The 16,875-nt window shown below is 39.6% G+C and overlaps 1 protein-coding gene across 1 annotated transcript in view; it reads right to left on the bottom strand.

Moving 5' to 3' along the window:
- Rep (Rab escort protein) overlaps nucleotides 1-12,546 on the bottom strand; it is a 93,687-nt gene extending 81,141 nt beyond the window's left edge. Inside the window, exons 1-3 of the mRNA XM_053791117.2 lie at nucleotides 12,402-12,546; nucleotides 8,690-8,756; nucleotides 6,285-6,385 (exon numbers count right to left, since the gene is read on the bottom strand). Coding sequence (XP_053647092.1) covers nucleotides 6,285-6,385; nucleotides 8,690-8,756; nucleotides 12,402-12,450 — 217 coding nt within the window. The 5' untranslated portion in view covers nucleotides 12,451-12,546. The remainder of the gene's footprint in view (nucleotides 1-6,284; nucleotides 6,386-8,689; nucleotides 8,757-12,401) is intronic.
- Between the last annotated feature and the right edge of the window lie 4,329 nt (nucleotides 12,547-16,875).

The raw sequence follows: 16,875 nt of genomic DNA, 5'->3' as shown, positions 1-16,875 counted from the left end.
GGAAGGAGGCAACTGCGGCTGAGATGTATCTTTTCTTTGCCACAATAATGCTTATGCCACATGTGTATAAGCACAAAGTGAAATCATACTGGTCAACAGACCACCTGATTGCAACCCCAGGTTTCAGTGATATAATGCCAGTGAATCGATTTGTGCTAATGTTACGTATGCTTCACTTCTCAGACAAAACCAGGCCTGACAGAACTGACAGGTTATATAAGATTAGGAATGTGTTTGTGTATCTGAAAGAGAAATTCAGTACGCATTTTTATCCCTTCAGGAAGCTTGTAATTGACGAGTCTTTGATTCTGTTCAAAGGAAGACTCTTTTTCAAGCAGTACATACCAAGCAAGAGGAAATGCTTTGGTATAAAGTTGTTTGTGCTTTGTGATTGTTACAGTGGTCTGCTATTGGATATTATTGTGTACACTGGAAGTTATACATTGCAAAATACCAGGAAGTTATTGGGCATCTCAGGTGATGTGGTTAGAACAATGATAGAACCATACCTTGGTAAGGGGCATACATTATATACAGATAACTGGTACACAAGCCCCTCACTCAGTGATTTTTTGCGAGTGAACATGACAGATGTGTGTGGCACAGTGCATGCAAATCGGAAACATATGCCCAGGTTTGATGCTGGCACTCGTAGAGGTGAGGTGTAGGCGTTTGCTGCCAATGACATCATGGCATTTCGGTGGCATGACAAACGAGATGTCACACTGTTGTCATCAGTTCACCCTAATGAAATGGCAGACAGTGGCAGGCAGCATAGAGAGAGCAATGAACCCATTCTAAAACCTGCAGCTGTGATTGATTACACCTTCAACATGTGTTCAGTGGACAAATGTGACATGCAAATTGGGTTTGCTGATTGTGTTCGCAAGAGTTATAAGTGGTACATCAAACTGTTTTTCCATCTTCTGGACATTTCCATGCTCAATGCTTATAATATGTATAAGATGAGGACCAGAAACAAACCACAGTACGGCAAATTCTGTTTGTCTGTCATCAGACAAATAGTATTCAAGTACCAAGGAACAGCACCTGCAACTGACCGCCCACCAAATTATCAACTACCTGCTCTTCTGAAGCATGGTGATCACTTCCTGGTAAAAGTGCCTGCTACTGCTTTCAAGAAAAAGGCTCAGAAGAGGTGTTACATCTGTGCACATACAAAAAAAACGCACACAACAACGCAGAGACACTCGTTTTATGTGTGAGGAGTGCAAAACTCCACTGTGCATGACACCATGTTTCAAAGAGTTCCACAGGCTGCAGAACTTTTAGAAACATTCCCTGTGACTGTATATGTGTATATAAAATATAGAAAAATAGTAATAAGCAACATTTCATATCGTTTGTTTGTGTAAATATTTTCTATAAACAAAATAATGACAACAGTGTTTATGCCCTTATTGTGTAGTATTGAAAAAGAAATAACTTACAAAATACTGATCATGTTGGCCTCAGAGGCCATAAAAGTTACTCAGAAAAAGAAAAATTTAAAAATAATTGAAAATAGTACATAAAAAAGTAAATAGAAAAATACCGGGTGACGGCAGTCGGCGATGTTACCAGATGTTGTTCAATTTTGGCAAACTTCACGCCTCCATATCTTGGTAAGTATTGACGGTAAAATTTTTTGGTTTAGCCTATAATGTTTAGAAAAAAAAACTATTTTTTCATAAGAAAAAATAATTTTTTTTTTTTTTGAAATTTGGCCTACCCTGAGAACGAGTTTCGGAGAGGGCCTGTCGACCCTCAAAGGGTTAATAAAGGGGATGTAAATAGTGTACTAAAAATATCTAACATACACAGGACTCGCAGCAATGGCTTTAAATTGGAAAAATTCAGATTCAGGGAGGATATAGGAAAGCACTGGTTTGGTAATAGAGTTGTGGATGAGTGGATCAAACTCCCGAGTACCGTCATAGGCACTAAGACCCTGTGTAGTTTTAAAAATAGGATGGATAAATACATGAGTGGGTGTGGGTGGGTGTGAGTGGGACTTGACTAGCTTGTGCTACTAGGTCGGATGCAGTGCTCCTTCCTTAAGTGACGTGTCTGACCTCACTAGGTCAAGGCACTGGCTTAAGCTGGTGGGAGAAATGGAGCTGCCTCGCACAGGCCAGTAGGCCTGTTGCAGTGTTCCATCTTTCTTATGTTATGTTAACATTACACAGCATATAAACATGCAATGTTTATATGCCGGGCTGTGGCTCGTACGTTGGTTTGCGTGCAGCCAGCAGTAACAGCCTGGTTGATCATGCTCTGATCCACCAGGAGGCCTGGTCACAGACCGGGCCGCAGGGGCGTTGACCCCCGGAACTCTCTCCAGGTAAACTCCAGGTATGGAGGTGTGCTAGCCAGGCAGAGGGAAAACATTATGTTTTCTCTGGTTCAGCATCAGAGAAAACGTGTATGAATCTGCGTTGGCCGAGTCACTGCCCTTAACCTTTTCAGGGTCCACAGGCCCTCTCAGAGACTCGTTCTCAGGGTCCCCCAAATTTAAAAAAAAAAAAAAAAAAAAAAAAAAAAAAAAAAAAAAAAAAAAAAAAAAAAATCTTATGAATAGATAGAGAATATTTTCCCGATCCTAATGACACCAAAAGTATGAAATTTGATGGAAAACTTACGGAATTATGCTCTCGCGAAGTTAGCTGTCTCGATGATGTTTATGCATCGGCGATTTTGCCCACTTTGAGCCCTATTTTCGGCCAATTCCAATGTACTAGTCGACAAAAATCATAACTATTTCGCTAGAACTCCATTTTTTCTATCGAATGAGTACAAGAAACCACGAATTTACCGATTTCAACTATCCAATACAGTGGTCAGAATTTAGCAATTTTGCCAATTTCACACAAATTTCAAAAGATGCCAATTTCCAAATAGGGTCCAGAATAAACAAGAAAGACATTCCTGGCACTAAAATAACATTTCTTCTGTTCATCAGTCACATCCCCAGGCCCCTCTTATATTTCTTATGCTTTCCACTTTGAATTTTTATTCTCACAAAAAAAAAAAAAATAAGATTTACTGTTATGCAGACTACTGCATTGGTGTAGAATTGGTATAAATAACATCGGCGCACTTGTGAAAGAATATTAGACTCACCAGTTGACGTGTATTGGACGCTTAGCGTGATTTGTTTATTTTGAACTTTGGTAAAAATCGAACATTTCTGCTACTTTGAGCTCAATTTCAAGGTACTTTTCATTGTAAAACCAGTCAAAATCATCTCAATTTCTGTAATATGTCTTCCATTTTATACAATGAGACCAGGAAAACTAGAATATAACAATAAATACCACACAAAAATATAGTCCAAAGTCGCTGTTTTAATCCAAAAACACGGTCAAAGTTTTTTTTTTCTCATTATGCACTGTGTGCTGCAGGATTTTTTATACTGCGCACACTGACCACATAGACCCATTCTTTCATATGTAGGCCTACCAGCTTTCTCTCACTAAATTTGAAGGCGCTAGAATTTATGCGTACTAGTACGTCATGGACACTGGCGCGTAAGCCGTACTAGTACGGCCGAAACCCTGAAAGGTTAACACATAATGCTTTTATTTACAATTCTCGGCCTGAATTATTCATTACTTCTCCCTTTGTTTATGATGGCATCTAAAGGTAGTTGTTAGAAACAATTAAACTCAGTGAACATGGTCTGTTGATGGTAATAATATGACTCTGGGCCGCATTAAATATCGAGTAGCTAGGATGTGGAAGAGTTGGTGGAGAAATATCACCCTAACAAAGTTGTTGCAAGCCGTGTCTGCAGGGTCCAGCGACTCTCAAGCTGGTCCTACTGCCAGTAAAAGACAAAGAAGGGAAGTAACCTCGGATAGGGTTTTGATACCTGAAGTCCTTATGGAGGGGAATTCCCCTTCCAAACAATTACCTCTCCTCCTTCTCCCCTTCTCACCGTCTTCCATCTTCCTTCTTCCACTATGACCCCTCCCCCTCCTTCTTCGTCTCACCTGACTACAGTATATAAGCCACTGCTACGGCCCTGTGCTTTACTTTCTACAATACTGATGGACTGAACACATCGACTCCAGGCTGAGGGACTGATTACCTCAAACTCCTCCTCTCCTTATTCCTTCCTGCTTTGTATAAGACTGATGTGGTGAAATGTTTCTTCAATAAAGATTCCCATTTGTTGCATAAGTATATTAATTCTTCAACTTGTTGGTTTTCAAAACCATTCATCACATCTTCCATACGCCAATAAGTCTCTTCAATAAAGGTAAAAGTGATTTAAATGTTCATTTACCCATTAAAATTAGTCATTTATATTCCTCATTGTTTTCTGTATGTAAAACTATGGTTATGCTCTATAAATGTATTTTTTGTTAATATTTTTTATTAGTCTGGAATGGATTATTTGGATTTACATTATTTCTTATTGGAAATATTACTTCGGTTTTCATCCATTTCGGATTCTGACCGTCCTTCTGAAATGGATTAAGGACGAAAACCGGGGTCCACTGAACTGTACTGTAGTATTATGTTGTAGTATAGCAGTAATGCAATGTAATGCAATGCAGTACAATAATATTAATGACAGTATAGTACAGCAACATAGTAGCATTGTACTGTTTCATGATACAGGGTATTGGTCTAATACCCTAAACAAGGAAAAAAAAAAAAAAAAAGTACAGTGCTCTGGTGGCCTGGTGGTTAACGCTCTCGCTTCACACGGTGAGGGCCTGGGTTTGATTCCCAGCCAGAGTAGAAACACTGGACGTGTTTCTTTCCACCTGTTGTCTATGTTCCCCATCAGTAAAATGGGTACCTGGGTGTTAGTCGACTGGTGTGGGTCGCATCCTGGGACACTGACCTAGGGAGGCCTGGTCACAGACCGGGCCGCGGGGGGCGTTGACCCCCGGAACTCTCTCCAGATAAACTCCAGACCCTTGACCAGCGATATTAATCCGTTCCTGAGAGCTCATCGTTAATCGAAATTATCATTAGTCGAGTTAATTTTCCCCATAAGAAATAATATTAATCAAATTAATCTGTGCAAGACACCCAAAAGTATTGACAAAAAATTTTTTTACCACATGAAATATTAATTTTAATACACACAAACTGAAGAAGACATGCACAGTTACATGACACTTACCTTTATTGAAGATCTGGTGATGATTGATGGGATGGGAGGAGGGGAGTGTTGATGGTGTTGGTGTTTAGAAGGGGAATCCCCTTCCATTAGGACTTGAGGTGGCAAGTCCTTTTTCGAGGTTACTTCCCTTCTTCTTTTAATGCCACTAGGACCAGCTTGAGAGTCACTGGACCTCTGTCGCACAACATATCTGTCCATAGAAGCCTGTACCTCCCGTTCCTTTATGACATTCCTAAAGTGTTTCACAACATTGTCAGTGTCACAATTAAACACTTGTTCAGGTTTCAATTCTTCACTGTCTATGTACTCCTTGAATTCCTGCACATATTTTTCAGCTGCTTTTTGGTCCAAACTGGCAGCCTCACCATGCCTTATCACACTATGTATGCCACTACGATTCTTAAATCTCTCAAACCAACCTTTGCTAGCCTTAAATTCACTCACATCACCACTAGTTGCTGGCATTTTTTTAATTAAATCCTCATGCAACTTCCTAGCCTTTTCACATATGATCGCTTGAGAGATGCTATCTGTTTTTCATTTATCCACACCAATAACAGTCTCTCAACATCTTCTATCACTTGCGATCTCAGTTTCGAAAACATAGTTGCACCTTTGGCAAGAACAGCTTCCTTGATTGCCGTTTTCTTGGCCACAATAGTAGCGATGGTTGATAGGGGTTTTGTGTACAACCTGGCCAGCTCGGAGACACGCACTCCACTTTCATACTTAGCAATGATCTCTTTCTTCATATCCATAGTAAATCTCACCCTTTTTGCTGTAGGGTTGGCACTAGAAGCTTTCTTGGGGCCCATGGTGACTTATTTTGCAGGTGCAATCACTAAAAAGGCTGTGATAATATGAAATGCTCCGATTGTATGCTTGGAAGCGACCGTGGTGGCTGGCTGGCTTGTAAACACTGGTCAGAAGTGGACGCGTCTCAGACGGAACGAATAGTGTTGGTCGAGTTTTTTAGCGCTAGTCGAGGCAAAATTTTTGCGTTAAAATGTATCGCTGGTCGGATTTATCGTTAATCGATGCCATCGTTGGTCGAGGGTCCACTGTACTACAGTAACTGGATCCAAGATTATCATATGAAAAGATTTATCTTCAAAAATTTATAACTGTAAATGTTTTATACCTTTAGCAGTTTCTTGCTGTGCTGCTGATGAGTTCTCTTCAACCCACTGCTCAAGTCCTTTCAGAGTGAATGATGCCCATTGGCCACCATAGTAGTCATTTCTGAAACATTAAAAATGCAAAGTAATCTATAAAGGTATTTAGGAAAGCTCATAAATTAATGGGATGTACAATGCCTGCCCTCTAAAGGGTCAGTTTGAATGCCATGGTTTGGAAAATCCTTTGAAGCATGATGTCTTTATGCTTTTCAAATGACAACTCAGAGATACACAGATAACCCACATAGAAGAAAGGAGCTTGCAAAGTCGCACTAACAGGCAGGGATAAGGCTGGTAATAGAGGAAGTAGTGGTAGTACAAAGTTGGTGGTTAGTGGGACAAGAATAGAAGGGGGAGTGAATGGTAAAGGGAGGCAAAAGTGAAGGTAGGGACCAAAGGTAGAATAATAATAAGATCTTTATTTCTACAAATAATGTACAAGGTATACAGGCCTAGCTGACATCAATGACATACTACTATATAGAAAGCCCCTTGTTATACCTGGAGTATATCTGGAGAGGTTTTGGGAGTCAATGCTGCTGCGGCCCAATCTGTGACCAGGCCTCATAGTGGATCAGGGCCTGATCAACCAAGCTGTTACTACTGGCTGCATCCAACCCAACGTACAAACCACAGCCTGGCTGGACAGGTACTGACTTTAGGTGCCTGTCCAGTGCCTTCTTGAAGACATCCAGGGGTTTATATGTATGCTGGAAAGCAGTTGAACAGTCTTGGGCCCCTGACACTTATTGTGTTGTCTCTTATTGTACTAATGGCACCCTAGCTTTTCATTGGGGGGATGTTGCATCGTCTGCTGAGTCTTTTGCTTTCATAGGGAAAGACTTGGAAGATGAGCATTTGGGGAAAATTAGGTCAATTCTGTCCCAGGATGTGACCCACATGAGTCGACTAACACCCAGGTACCCTTTTACTGATGGAACAACAGGTGTAAGGAAACACACCCAATGTTGTTGTTGTATCAGCAGTAGCATCAGCAGTAATTGTAGTAGTCAGTCAAAGGCCAAGAAAGAGGAGTGCTGCAGGAGAGCTAAGGGCCCACAAGGGGTAAAACCAAAACATGGGGGGAGGGGGAGTGAAGTACAGAACACCCAAGGCAGAAGAAAGAAACCCAAAACAAGAAAAAGGGAACATAGGAAAGAAGAAGAGGTAGAGAGAGGAGAAAAAGTATCAGGTTAAATCACGTGTGTTATGAAGTTTGGAGCATTTGACAATGTAATGGGAAAGGAAGGCATCTACAGAGATAAATCCAGGACTAAGATTCGTACAAGGAAAGTTGTATACAGGGATGATTCAACAAGACGGCGACTGCGAAAGTTAGAAGTAGAGAAGACAGTTTTAGTAGATGACCAGTCAATAGGATGCCTGTAATCTCAAACATGACAGAAAAGAGCACTACTGGTGTTGGCAAGGCGAACACTACTTTTGTGCTCCTTGTGTCTGTAAGAAAGAGAATGGCCAGGTTCTCCAAAGTACTGACGAGGACAAGAGGAGCATGAAATAGAGTAGACACCAGGGAAGCATCTATAGCAGATGTATGAACTAGATTGAAGATTGAGACACTTATGCAGTCCAGGCTGAGGGACTGATTACCTCATACTCCTCCTCTCCTTACGCCTTCCTCTTTGTATTGGACTGATGAAGCCACTGTGTGGCGAAACGTTTCCTGAATAAAGATTCCCATATGCTGCATAAGTGTCTCGATCTTCAACTTGTCAGTTTTTCAAACCATTCATCATGAACTAGATTACTGGTGAATGTGTTTCCTTCTTTGGATCACTACACCTTGTTGGGAAATGGCAGTGTTAAAACAAAAGCACACTTGCATAATTTCACACAAGCAATGAATGTGTAAGCTATTTTGTTAATATGAACATTTCATGCATCAGACTACCTCTAGTGCAATTCAACTCTGAAAACATAGATGGATAATTAACCTAATATATTGGCTCTAAGTCAAACAGGGTGTAATAAAGGTTTGTCTTGCCATTTTCTTTGTTTTAAGTTATTTATCATCAGTTCGGTGTCATTCAGTAAATAAATGTACTTAAATCATTGTCACTCTGCATAATCTGATAATCAAATAAAGCCATTTTCTATCTATAATTTAAAAATATTTCAAGAGATTTTTATCACTGTTAGTTATTAAGTTTATTTAGGTACAGGTACACATAAGTACAATTATCATACATAGTGTAAATTACCTAAGCTAACCCAAAAAGTCAAATCAATTGACTTATTTCCATTGTGGTCCTTGAGTTTTCAACAAGTAATAACAAACAAGTAAACGGTATGCTTATGACACTGGCCACACCATCAACACTCACACAACTCAAAATTGTCTACTTACTTATCAATGTGCAGGACTTTTTTGCCAACCCGTGCTGAGGCTGCTGCCACTATACACTCCACAAGTCCTGAAAAATACACAATTTATTTATTTATTTATTTATTTAATAATTTGAACATACATACAGAGGTACAAAAAATACAGGTAAGAGCAGCATGCCAAAGCCACTTGTATGCATAGCATTATGGGCAGGCTTAGAATTAACTTAAGAACAGGATATATTTTCAACAGTGCTATGATATTAAATGTTTCTAGCAAACAGTACATAAGAGTATTTTATAACTTCCCCTACTAGTGATGAACTAGGCAATGTTTTAGTCGTGTAATGAAGTTGGTAGAATTACCGACAATATGTAAAGTAAAAGGACACAAGTGCAACTAATGTGACATTTTATTGTGGCAACGTTTCGCTCTCCAGGAGCTTTATCAAGCCATTACAAACAATACATGGACACAGAGGGTATATAAAGGCTCAGAGTGAGGTGCAATACTAGTGAGGTACCATTTCGATGTTCACTAGTGGTAGTAGTAGTAGTGACAAAAGTAATAGAATATGGTAGAGCAATTAATTCGTACATGAGTAAAAGGATATAAAAGCTATTATGTGGGTAACAAAAATAGGTTGGACAAATATAGACTGGAAAGAGGCAGCTTGTTTCAGTGTTCACTCTCTGTAATGTGCTTTGTGTAGTATAACAGGCGAGACTATGTGATGGCAGGGTTTACTGTTTTCAGGAGGATTCTTGCTAAGACTTGGGAGATGGTGAAGCTGCCGTTGTTTTGTTTAATTGTATTCGAAACAGCGATCAGTGCTGACTCGAGGCACTTGCGTCTGCAGACGCAAGTGGTTTCGGGGGTCAATGCCCCCGTGGCCCAGTCTGAGACCAGGCCTCATCATGCATCAGAGTCTGATCAACCAGGCTGTTATTGTTGGCCGCATACAAGCTGACGTACGAACCAAAGCCCGGTTGGTCAGGTACTGACTTTACGTGCCTGTCCAGTGCCTTCTTGAAGAGAGCCAGGGGTCCATTGGTAATCCCTCTTATGTATGCTGGGAGGCAATTGAACAGTTTTGGGTGCCCAGACACTTACTGAGTTGTCTCTCAGTGTACTTGTGGCGCCCCTGCTTTCCATCGGGGAAATGTTGCATCTCCTGCCGAGTCTTTTGCTTTCATATGGAGTTATTCTCGTGTGCAGGTTTGGTACAAATCCCTCCAGGACCTTCCAAGTGTATATTATCATGCATCTCTCTCGCCTGCGTTCGAGGGAATACAGATCAAGGACCTTCAACCATTCCCAGTAGTTTAGGTGCCTTATCGCACTTATGTGTGCCGTGAAAGTTCTCTGTACACTCTCCAGGTCTGCAATATCACCAGCGTTGAAGGGGGCCGTTAGTGTACAGCAGCATTCCAGCCTAGAGAGCACAAGCGATTTGAAGAGAATCATCATAGGCTTGGCGTCGCTAGTTCTGAAGGTTCTCATTATCCATCCTATAATTTTCCTAGTGGATGAGGTAGATACATTGTTGTGGTCTTTGAAGGTTAGATCCTCTGACATTATCACTCCCAGGTCCTTCACATTACTTTTCCGCCCTATTGTATGGTTAGAATTTGTGGTATACCCTGACACCTTTTTAATTTCTTCAAGTTTTCCATATCTGAGTAGTTGAAATTTCTCATTGTTGAACTTCATATTGTTTTGAGTGGCTCATTCGAAGATTTGGTTGATGTCCGCTTGGAGTCTCGCAGTGTCTTTGATGGAGGTCACTGCCGTGGTGATCCGGGTATCATCCACAAAGGAAGATGCGGAGCTATGGTTTACATCTCTATGTCAGAAAAGAGGATGAAGAATAGAATGGGAGCAAGTAATGTGGCTTGTGGAATAGAGCATTTTACCATGGCTGCCTGGGACTTTACTCTGTTGACTATTACTCTTTGGGTTCTATTTGTCAGGAAGTTGTAGATGCACCTACCAACTTTTCCCGTTATTCCTTTATCCCGCATTTTGTGTGCTATTACACCATGGTCACACTTGTCGAAAGCTTTTGCAAAGTCTGTGTATACTACATCTGCATTTTGTTTATCCTCTACAGCATCCAGGACCGTGTCATAGTGGTCCAGCAGCTGGGACAGGCAGGACCGACCTGTTCTAAACCCGTGTTGCTGTGGGTTGTGTAATTGATGGGTATCTAGGTGGTTGGCTATCTTGCTTAGGACCCTCTCAAAGATTTTTATGATATGGGATGTTAGTGCTATCAGTCTGCAGTTCTTTGCAATTGCTTTGCTGCCACCTTTTGTGGAGTGGGGCTATGTCTGTTGTTTTTAGTGTGTGTGGGATGACCCCTGTGTCCATGCTCCCTCTCCATAAAATGCTGAAAGCACGCAATAGAAGCTTCTTGCAATTCTTGATGAACACGGAGTTCCACGAGTCTGGGCCTGGGGCAGAGTGCATGGGCATGTCATTAATTGCCTCTTCAAAGTCTTGTGGAGTTAGAATAATATTCAAGATTTTTGGGATGACCAAATTTTGGGTTTCATTCATAAAGAATTCATTTGGACTGTCGACCCTTAGAGTGTGCAGTGGATCGCTAAACACTGAGTCATATTGGGACTTTTGTATCTCACTCATTTCTTGGCTATCATTTGTGTATGTCCCATCCCGCCTAAGCAGGGGCCCAATACTGAATGTTGTTTTTCCCTTAGATTTGGCATAAGAGAAGAAGTATTTTGTTTTTTTTTCAATTTCCTTTATGGCTTTTAGTTCATCCTGTGATTCTTGTCTCCTCTAAGATTCCTTCAGCTTAAGTTTGATATTTTCAATTTCATTGACTAGTGCCTCCCTTCATATTTCAGATATACTGACCCCACTCAGCAGCTCTGTGACTCTTCGCCTTCGTCTGTATAGGGAACGTCTCTCTCTTTGTAGTTTACACCTTCTCTTTCTTTTTCTTGATGGAATGTGTCTTGAGCAGATCTCAAGAACCACAGAATTCCTTTTTTCAAGGCAGATGTTTGGATCTGTGTTGTTTAGGATATCTTCCCAGCTTGTTTCATTTAGGGCATGGTTTACTTGATCCCATTGTATGTTTTTGTTATTGAAATTGAATTTCGTGAAGAGACCTTCATGACTGCTCACATTTTGTTGGTCTGGAGCCCTGTGCATACATGTCTGTACCTCTATTATATTGTGATCTGAGTGAATTGTTTTTTATACAGTTATATTACGTATCAGATCGTCATTGTTAGTGAAGATGAGGTCCAGCGTATTTTCTAGTCTTGTGGGCTCTACTATTTGCTGGCTTATGGTGAATTTGTTGCAGAGATTTAATAGTTCATGTGTATGTGAATTTTCATCTGAGCTGTATACATACATACATACACATACACACACACAGCAATCAGTGAAGAGGCAGGGCCAGGAGCTGAGTCTCGACCCCTGCAACCACAATTAGGTGAGTACATACTATATATATATATATATATATATATATATATATATATATATATATATATATATATATATATATATATATATATATATAATGTGTATGTATGCATATGTATATGTATGCATGTATGTAAATGTATGTGTGTGTATGTATGTAACCTAGAATAAACCAATATTAAAACAATTGTGATGCCAGGGACATTTCATTCCTTCTAGAATAACTACACACAGATAAATTATGCCCATATTTATGATGTCTACCCACCTGTGCCTAACACAATGACATCATAGTCAGTCGGCAGCTCTGCCTCCATCCTTTTTTCTTGCTGATCTCACTATTTTGGTCTGTTTTTTCGGTAAAGTTGTTAATGGTGGTAAGGAGTGTCTCTTATTGTTGGGTTTGTAAGGGCTGATGACAACTAGTCAGGCCGTAACGAATTCTGCTTCTTTAAGTAAGTTTATTTAGGTATATAGGTACATACGTACAATTATTATACATAGTACGGAGAAGAAATAATGCCCGAAGATGGGCGGTCGATGAAAGAAAAGGAACAAGAGTGGAACAGGAGTTCCTTTGTAAAATACTTTCTTGATAGTTGCGACAGGACCCATAAACACAATATCAGACAAAATCTCTATGACATTCCCGTGTCCGCCTAAATCTCCTCAAAATTCAGTGTACATACAAGGGCCTAAATCTGGAACTCTCTGCCAGAAAGCCCCTAGAACTGCAGACTCAACCACCATTTTCAAACTACCGTTAAAAACATATCTCCCCAACACACCCCATCATCAGCTAACTAGTATATGAAAGCCACCTATTCTCTTATTTGTATCATGAACACATCCAAAACAAAATAGATTTACTCTCGATATCTATAATTCCCCCCCTAATTTACACTTACACTCATCCAAATGACTGTAAACATAAAATTACTAATATAGCTACTGCCTAATAAATCTTATGTTAGTCCTAAGTTTATTTTCAAAATACTCTCCCAACATAGTGTTTTGTAAAACCAAGCAATCTTTACAAGGGAAAGAGCGAAATCCCGTGCCCGTGGTTCAGGAGTAGTGTTTGCGCCATTAATATACTGGCAGGGAAACATTTCGACACGTTTCTTATTTCAGTTATCTGAATATTTGGGGCAGTTAAAGGCACTGCAAGAAGCTGACTGTTTGTCAGACCCTGGGGATACAGGACTTATCGAAATACAGATGTCTCGATGACACGCACTGAGCTTTAATATTTGGGTACACTTTCAAGAAAATCCGAACGAAATTCATTCTATCTAGCTTTAATAGACACAGTGTATCATGCCAAGACTTAAGATAAGATAATATTTCTTTCTGATTTTTAACCCCGGAGGGTTAGCCACCCAGGATAACCCAAGAAAGTCAGTGCGTCATCGAGGACTGTCTAACTTATTTCCATTGGGGTCCTTAATCTTGTCCCCCAGGATGCGACCCACACCAGTCGACTAACACCCAGGTACCTATTTGCTGCTAGGTGAACAGGACAATAGGTGTAAGGAAACATGTCGAAATGTTTCCACCCGCCGGGAATCGAACCCGGGCCCTCCGTGTGTGAAGCGGGAGCTTTAGGGGGGCTGTAGGGCAATTTTCCGCGCGCGCTCACCCAAAAATCGAAAAATATGGATATTGAGTTATATATACTGAAAAATAGCTCAACTCTTTGGCAACACAATGGTACCAGAATGAATGTTCTACGACGTTTCTACAAGAAATTATAGTCATTTATATCAGGTATGGTGACGGCGATGTTGGTACCGAGTCTGCTCACGGCCCATACATTTTTTGGAGTTGTTTTCTTGTTTTTTATCGCCTTTTCTTGCATTATTCTTTCTAATATAATAACTGACTATTTGGCATCATAAAACAGTAGGTGGAGCTTATCGGCAGACTTAGTGACAACCGGGAACCAGATGGGAACACTCAGCAGTGTTCCTGCTCCCGAGGTGCCAGCCAGGAATCGCCCATTATTACGCTTATATCAGCTTATATATCAACTCTACGGCTTATTTGTCTATCAAAATTGATCTAATATGATATAATAAACACTCTAAATAACATACAAACATGTTATATACTCTATGCTGAATAAAATAGGCCATAATATGACGAAAGATTATCGGGAATATTTCGATATATATTGAGTTACTCCTCTCCATGTCCCATTCTTTAGTCTCTGAGTAAGAGAAAACGGTGTTTTGAAGAGGATAACTGCACTAGAACATCAGTTTACTAAGAAATACACCCAAACAAACGCGATTTTCGCGATTTTTTTTTTTTTTTTTTTTTGAGACGGGGGCCGGCCGGGGCTCTCGGCCGATATCTCGGAAGTAACTTATTCAACAATTGTTAAACTTTCTCCCTTTATTACTGAATTAAATGGAATATAATACTCACAAAAGTTGTAGAATAATGATTTCTCATATATTCTGTGACCAAATTTTGGAAATATTCCAAATACTTTGGGAGTTATGTGGGAGTAAAGGGCAGATGTTTTTGCAATATTCCAGGAACTAACAAACTTTATTTTTTTGTGAAATAAAGATACGTTCATTTAAAGACAAGTGGTCACAGAATATATGAATAAGCATTGTTCTCTCGGCACCAAGTGTCCAAACAACCTTACGTAGTCCCATATAGGATAAAAGTTTAACACTATGGCATTTTCAGTAAATCAGTCATTTCTCAGTTGTTGTTTGAGGTATATTTTTGATAAATATTTTCAAGAAAGAGTGAAACGACTTTGTCTTGTGTACCAAAACTGGAGAAAATCGGACAGTAAACAACGGAGTTACATATTTTGCCATATAGCACACTTAGCCACCAGGCCACCGGGCCAGTGAGTGAGGGACTATATTTTTGTTTTATTTTTGTTTTCAACCGATTTATTTTATTTTTGGTGTACTTTTAGAGGTGCATATATAGTTTAATGTGACAAAGTTTCAGTATGATTGGCCAACAAACAACATAGAAAAAAAATATTAACATAATTTTGATATATGGCAGCATCCCCTGACAAATTGGCACTACGAGTGGCACTTCCGACATTCCCAACTGTTAGAATACAACTAGCACGAATCTTTTACTTTGCCATTTCATCTAATATATCTTATTATCATGGTAAAAAAAAATACATTTGACAGAATTTTTGGCATTCACCAAAATATCTGCCTTTTACCCCCCACAAAATCAAAAATATTTGAGATATTCCAAAAAATCCATCATTAAAAATTAAAACACACTTTGTTTTATATTGTCTGTGAAAATCATTTCAATACAATCATTAATAATGGTTGAGGTCCGCGAAATAAGTGAATAAGTTACTTCCGAGATATAGGCCTAGAACGCCGGTAGGCCTACCGTCAAAAAAAAAAAATTTTTTTTTCGCGAAAATCGCGTTTGTTTCGGTGTATTTCTTAGTAAACTGATGTTCTAGTGCAGTTATCCTCTTCAAAATATCGTTTTCTCTCACTCACAGACCAAACAATACAACATGGAGACGAGGAGTAACTTTTTTATATCGAAATATTGCTGGTGGACTCTCGCTATATTATGGCCTATTTTATTCAGTCTAGAGTATATAACATGTTTGTTTGTTATTTACAGTGATTATTATATCATATTAGATCAATTCTGATAGATAAATAAGCCGTATAGTTAATATATAAGCTGATATAAGCGTAATAATGAAGTGATTTCGCCTGGCACTCTCTGGAGAGGGATCACTGCCGAGTGTACCTAGGTGCTTCCCGATAGGCTAGACGTCTATTGATAAGCTCCACCTACTCTTATATGATGTCAAATAATCAATTATTATATTAGAAAGAATAATGCAAAGAAAAAGCGATAAAAAACAAGGAAAAAATTCCAAAAAATACATAGGTTGAGAACAGACGCGCTACCTACATCGCCGCCACCATACCTGATATAAATGACTATAATTTCTTGTAGAAACGTTGTAGAACATTGATTCTTGTACCATTGTGTTGCCAAAGAGTTAAGCTATTTTTCTATATGAATAACTCATTTTCATAAATTTTCGAATTTTTCTTGAGAGCGCTGAAAAAATGTTCACACATCCCCCCTTTCCACCCGCCGGGAATCGAACCCGGGCCTCCGTGTGTGAAGCGTGAGCTTTAGCCACCAGGCCGCCGGGGCACACCGCGGCACATGGAGCAGTACAGTTTAATATACCTTATTGAATATTAGGTAACTGCAGTGAGCAATTAGATTTATAATAATGAGGTTGTATAAAAATATAACATTGTTACAATTAGTAAATTTAGTAACGGGAATGGTTAAGGGGGGATGTGTGAACATTTTTTTCAGCGCTCTCAAGAAAAATTCGAAAATTTATGAAAATGAGTTGTTCATATAGAAAAATAGCTTAACTCTTTGGCACTGTAGTGTGTCTTGTAAGACTGCAGTGTGTCTTGTAAGACTGTAGTATGTCTTGTAAGACTGTAGTGTGTCTTGTAAGACTGTAGTGTGTCTTGTAAGACTGTAGTGTGTCTTGTAAGACTGTAGTGTGTCTTGAAAGACTGTAGTGTGTCTTGTAAGACAGTAGTGTGACTTGTAAGACTATAGCGTGTCTTGTAAGATTGTAGTGTGTCTTGTAAGACTGTATTGTGTCTTGTAAGATTGTAGTGTGTCTTGTAAGACTGTAGTGAGTCTTGTAAGACTGTAGTGTGTCTTGTAAGACTAGA

This window comes from Cherax quadricarinatus, chromosome 59 (genome assembly GCF_038502225.1).
Source record: "Cherax quadricarinatus isolate ZL_2023a chromosome 59, ASM3850222v1, whole genome shotgun sequence".
In the NCBI taxonomy this organism is placed as follows: domain Eukaryota; kingdom Metazoa; phylum Arthropoda; class Malacostraca; order Decapoda; family Parastacidae; genus Cherax; species Cherax quadricarinatus.
The sequence above is the reverse complement of the archived record's forward strand: the minus strand, read 5'-3'. Positions and strand labels throughout refer to the sequence as shown.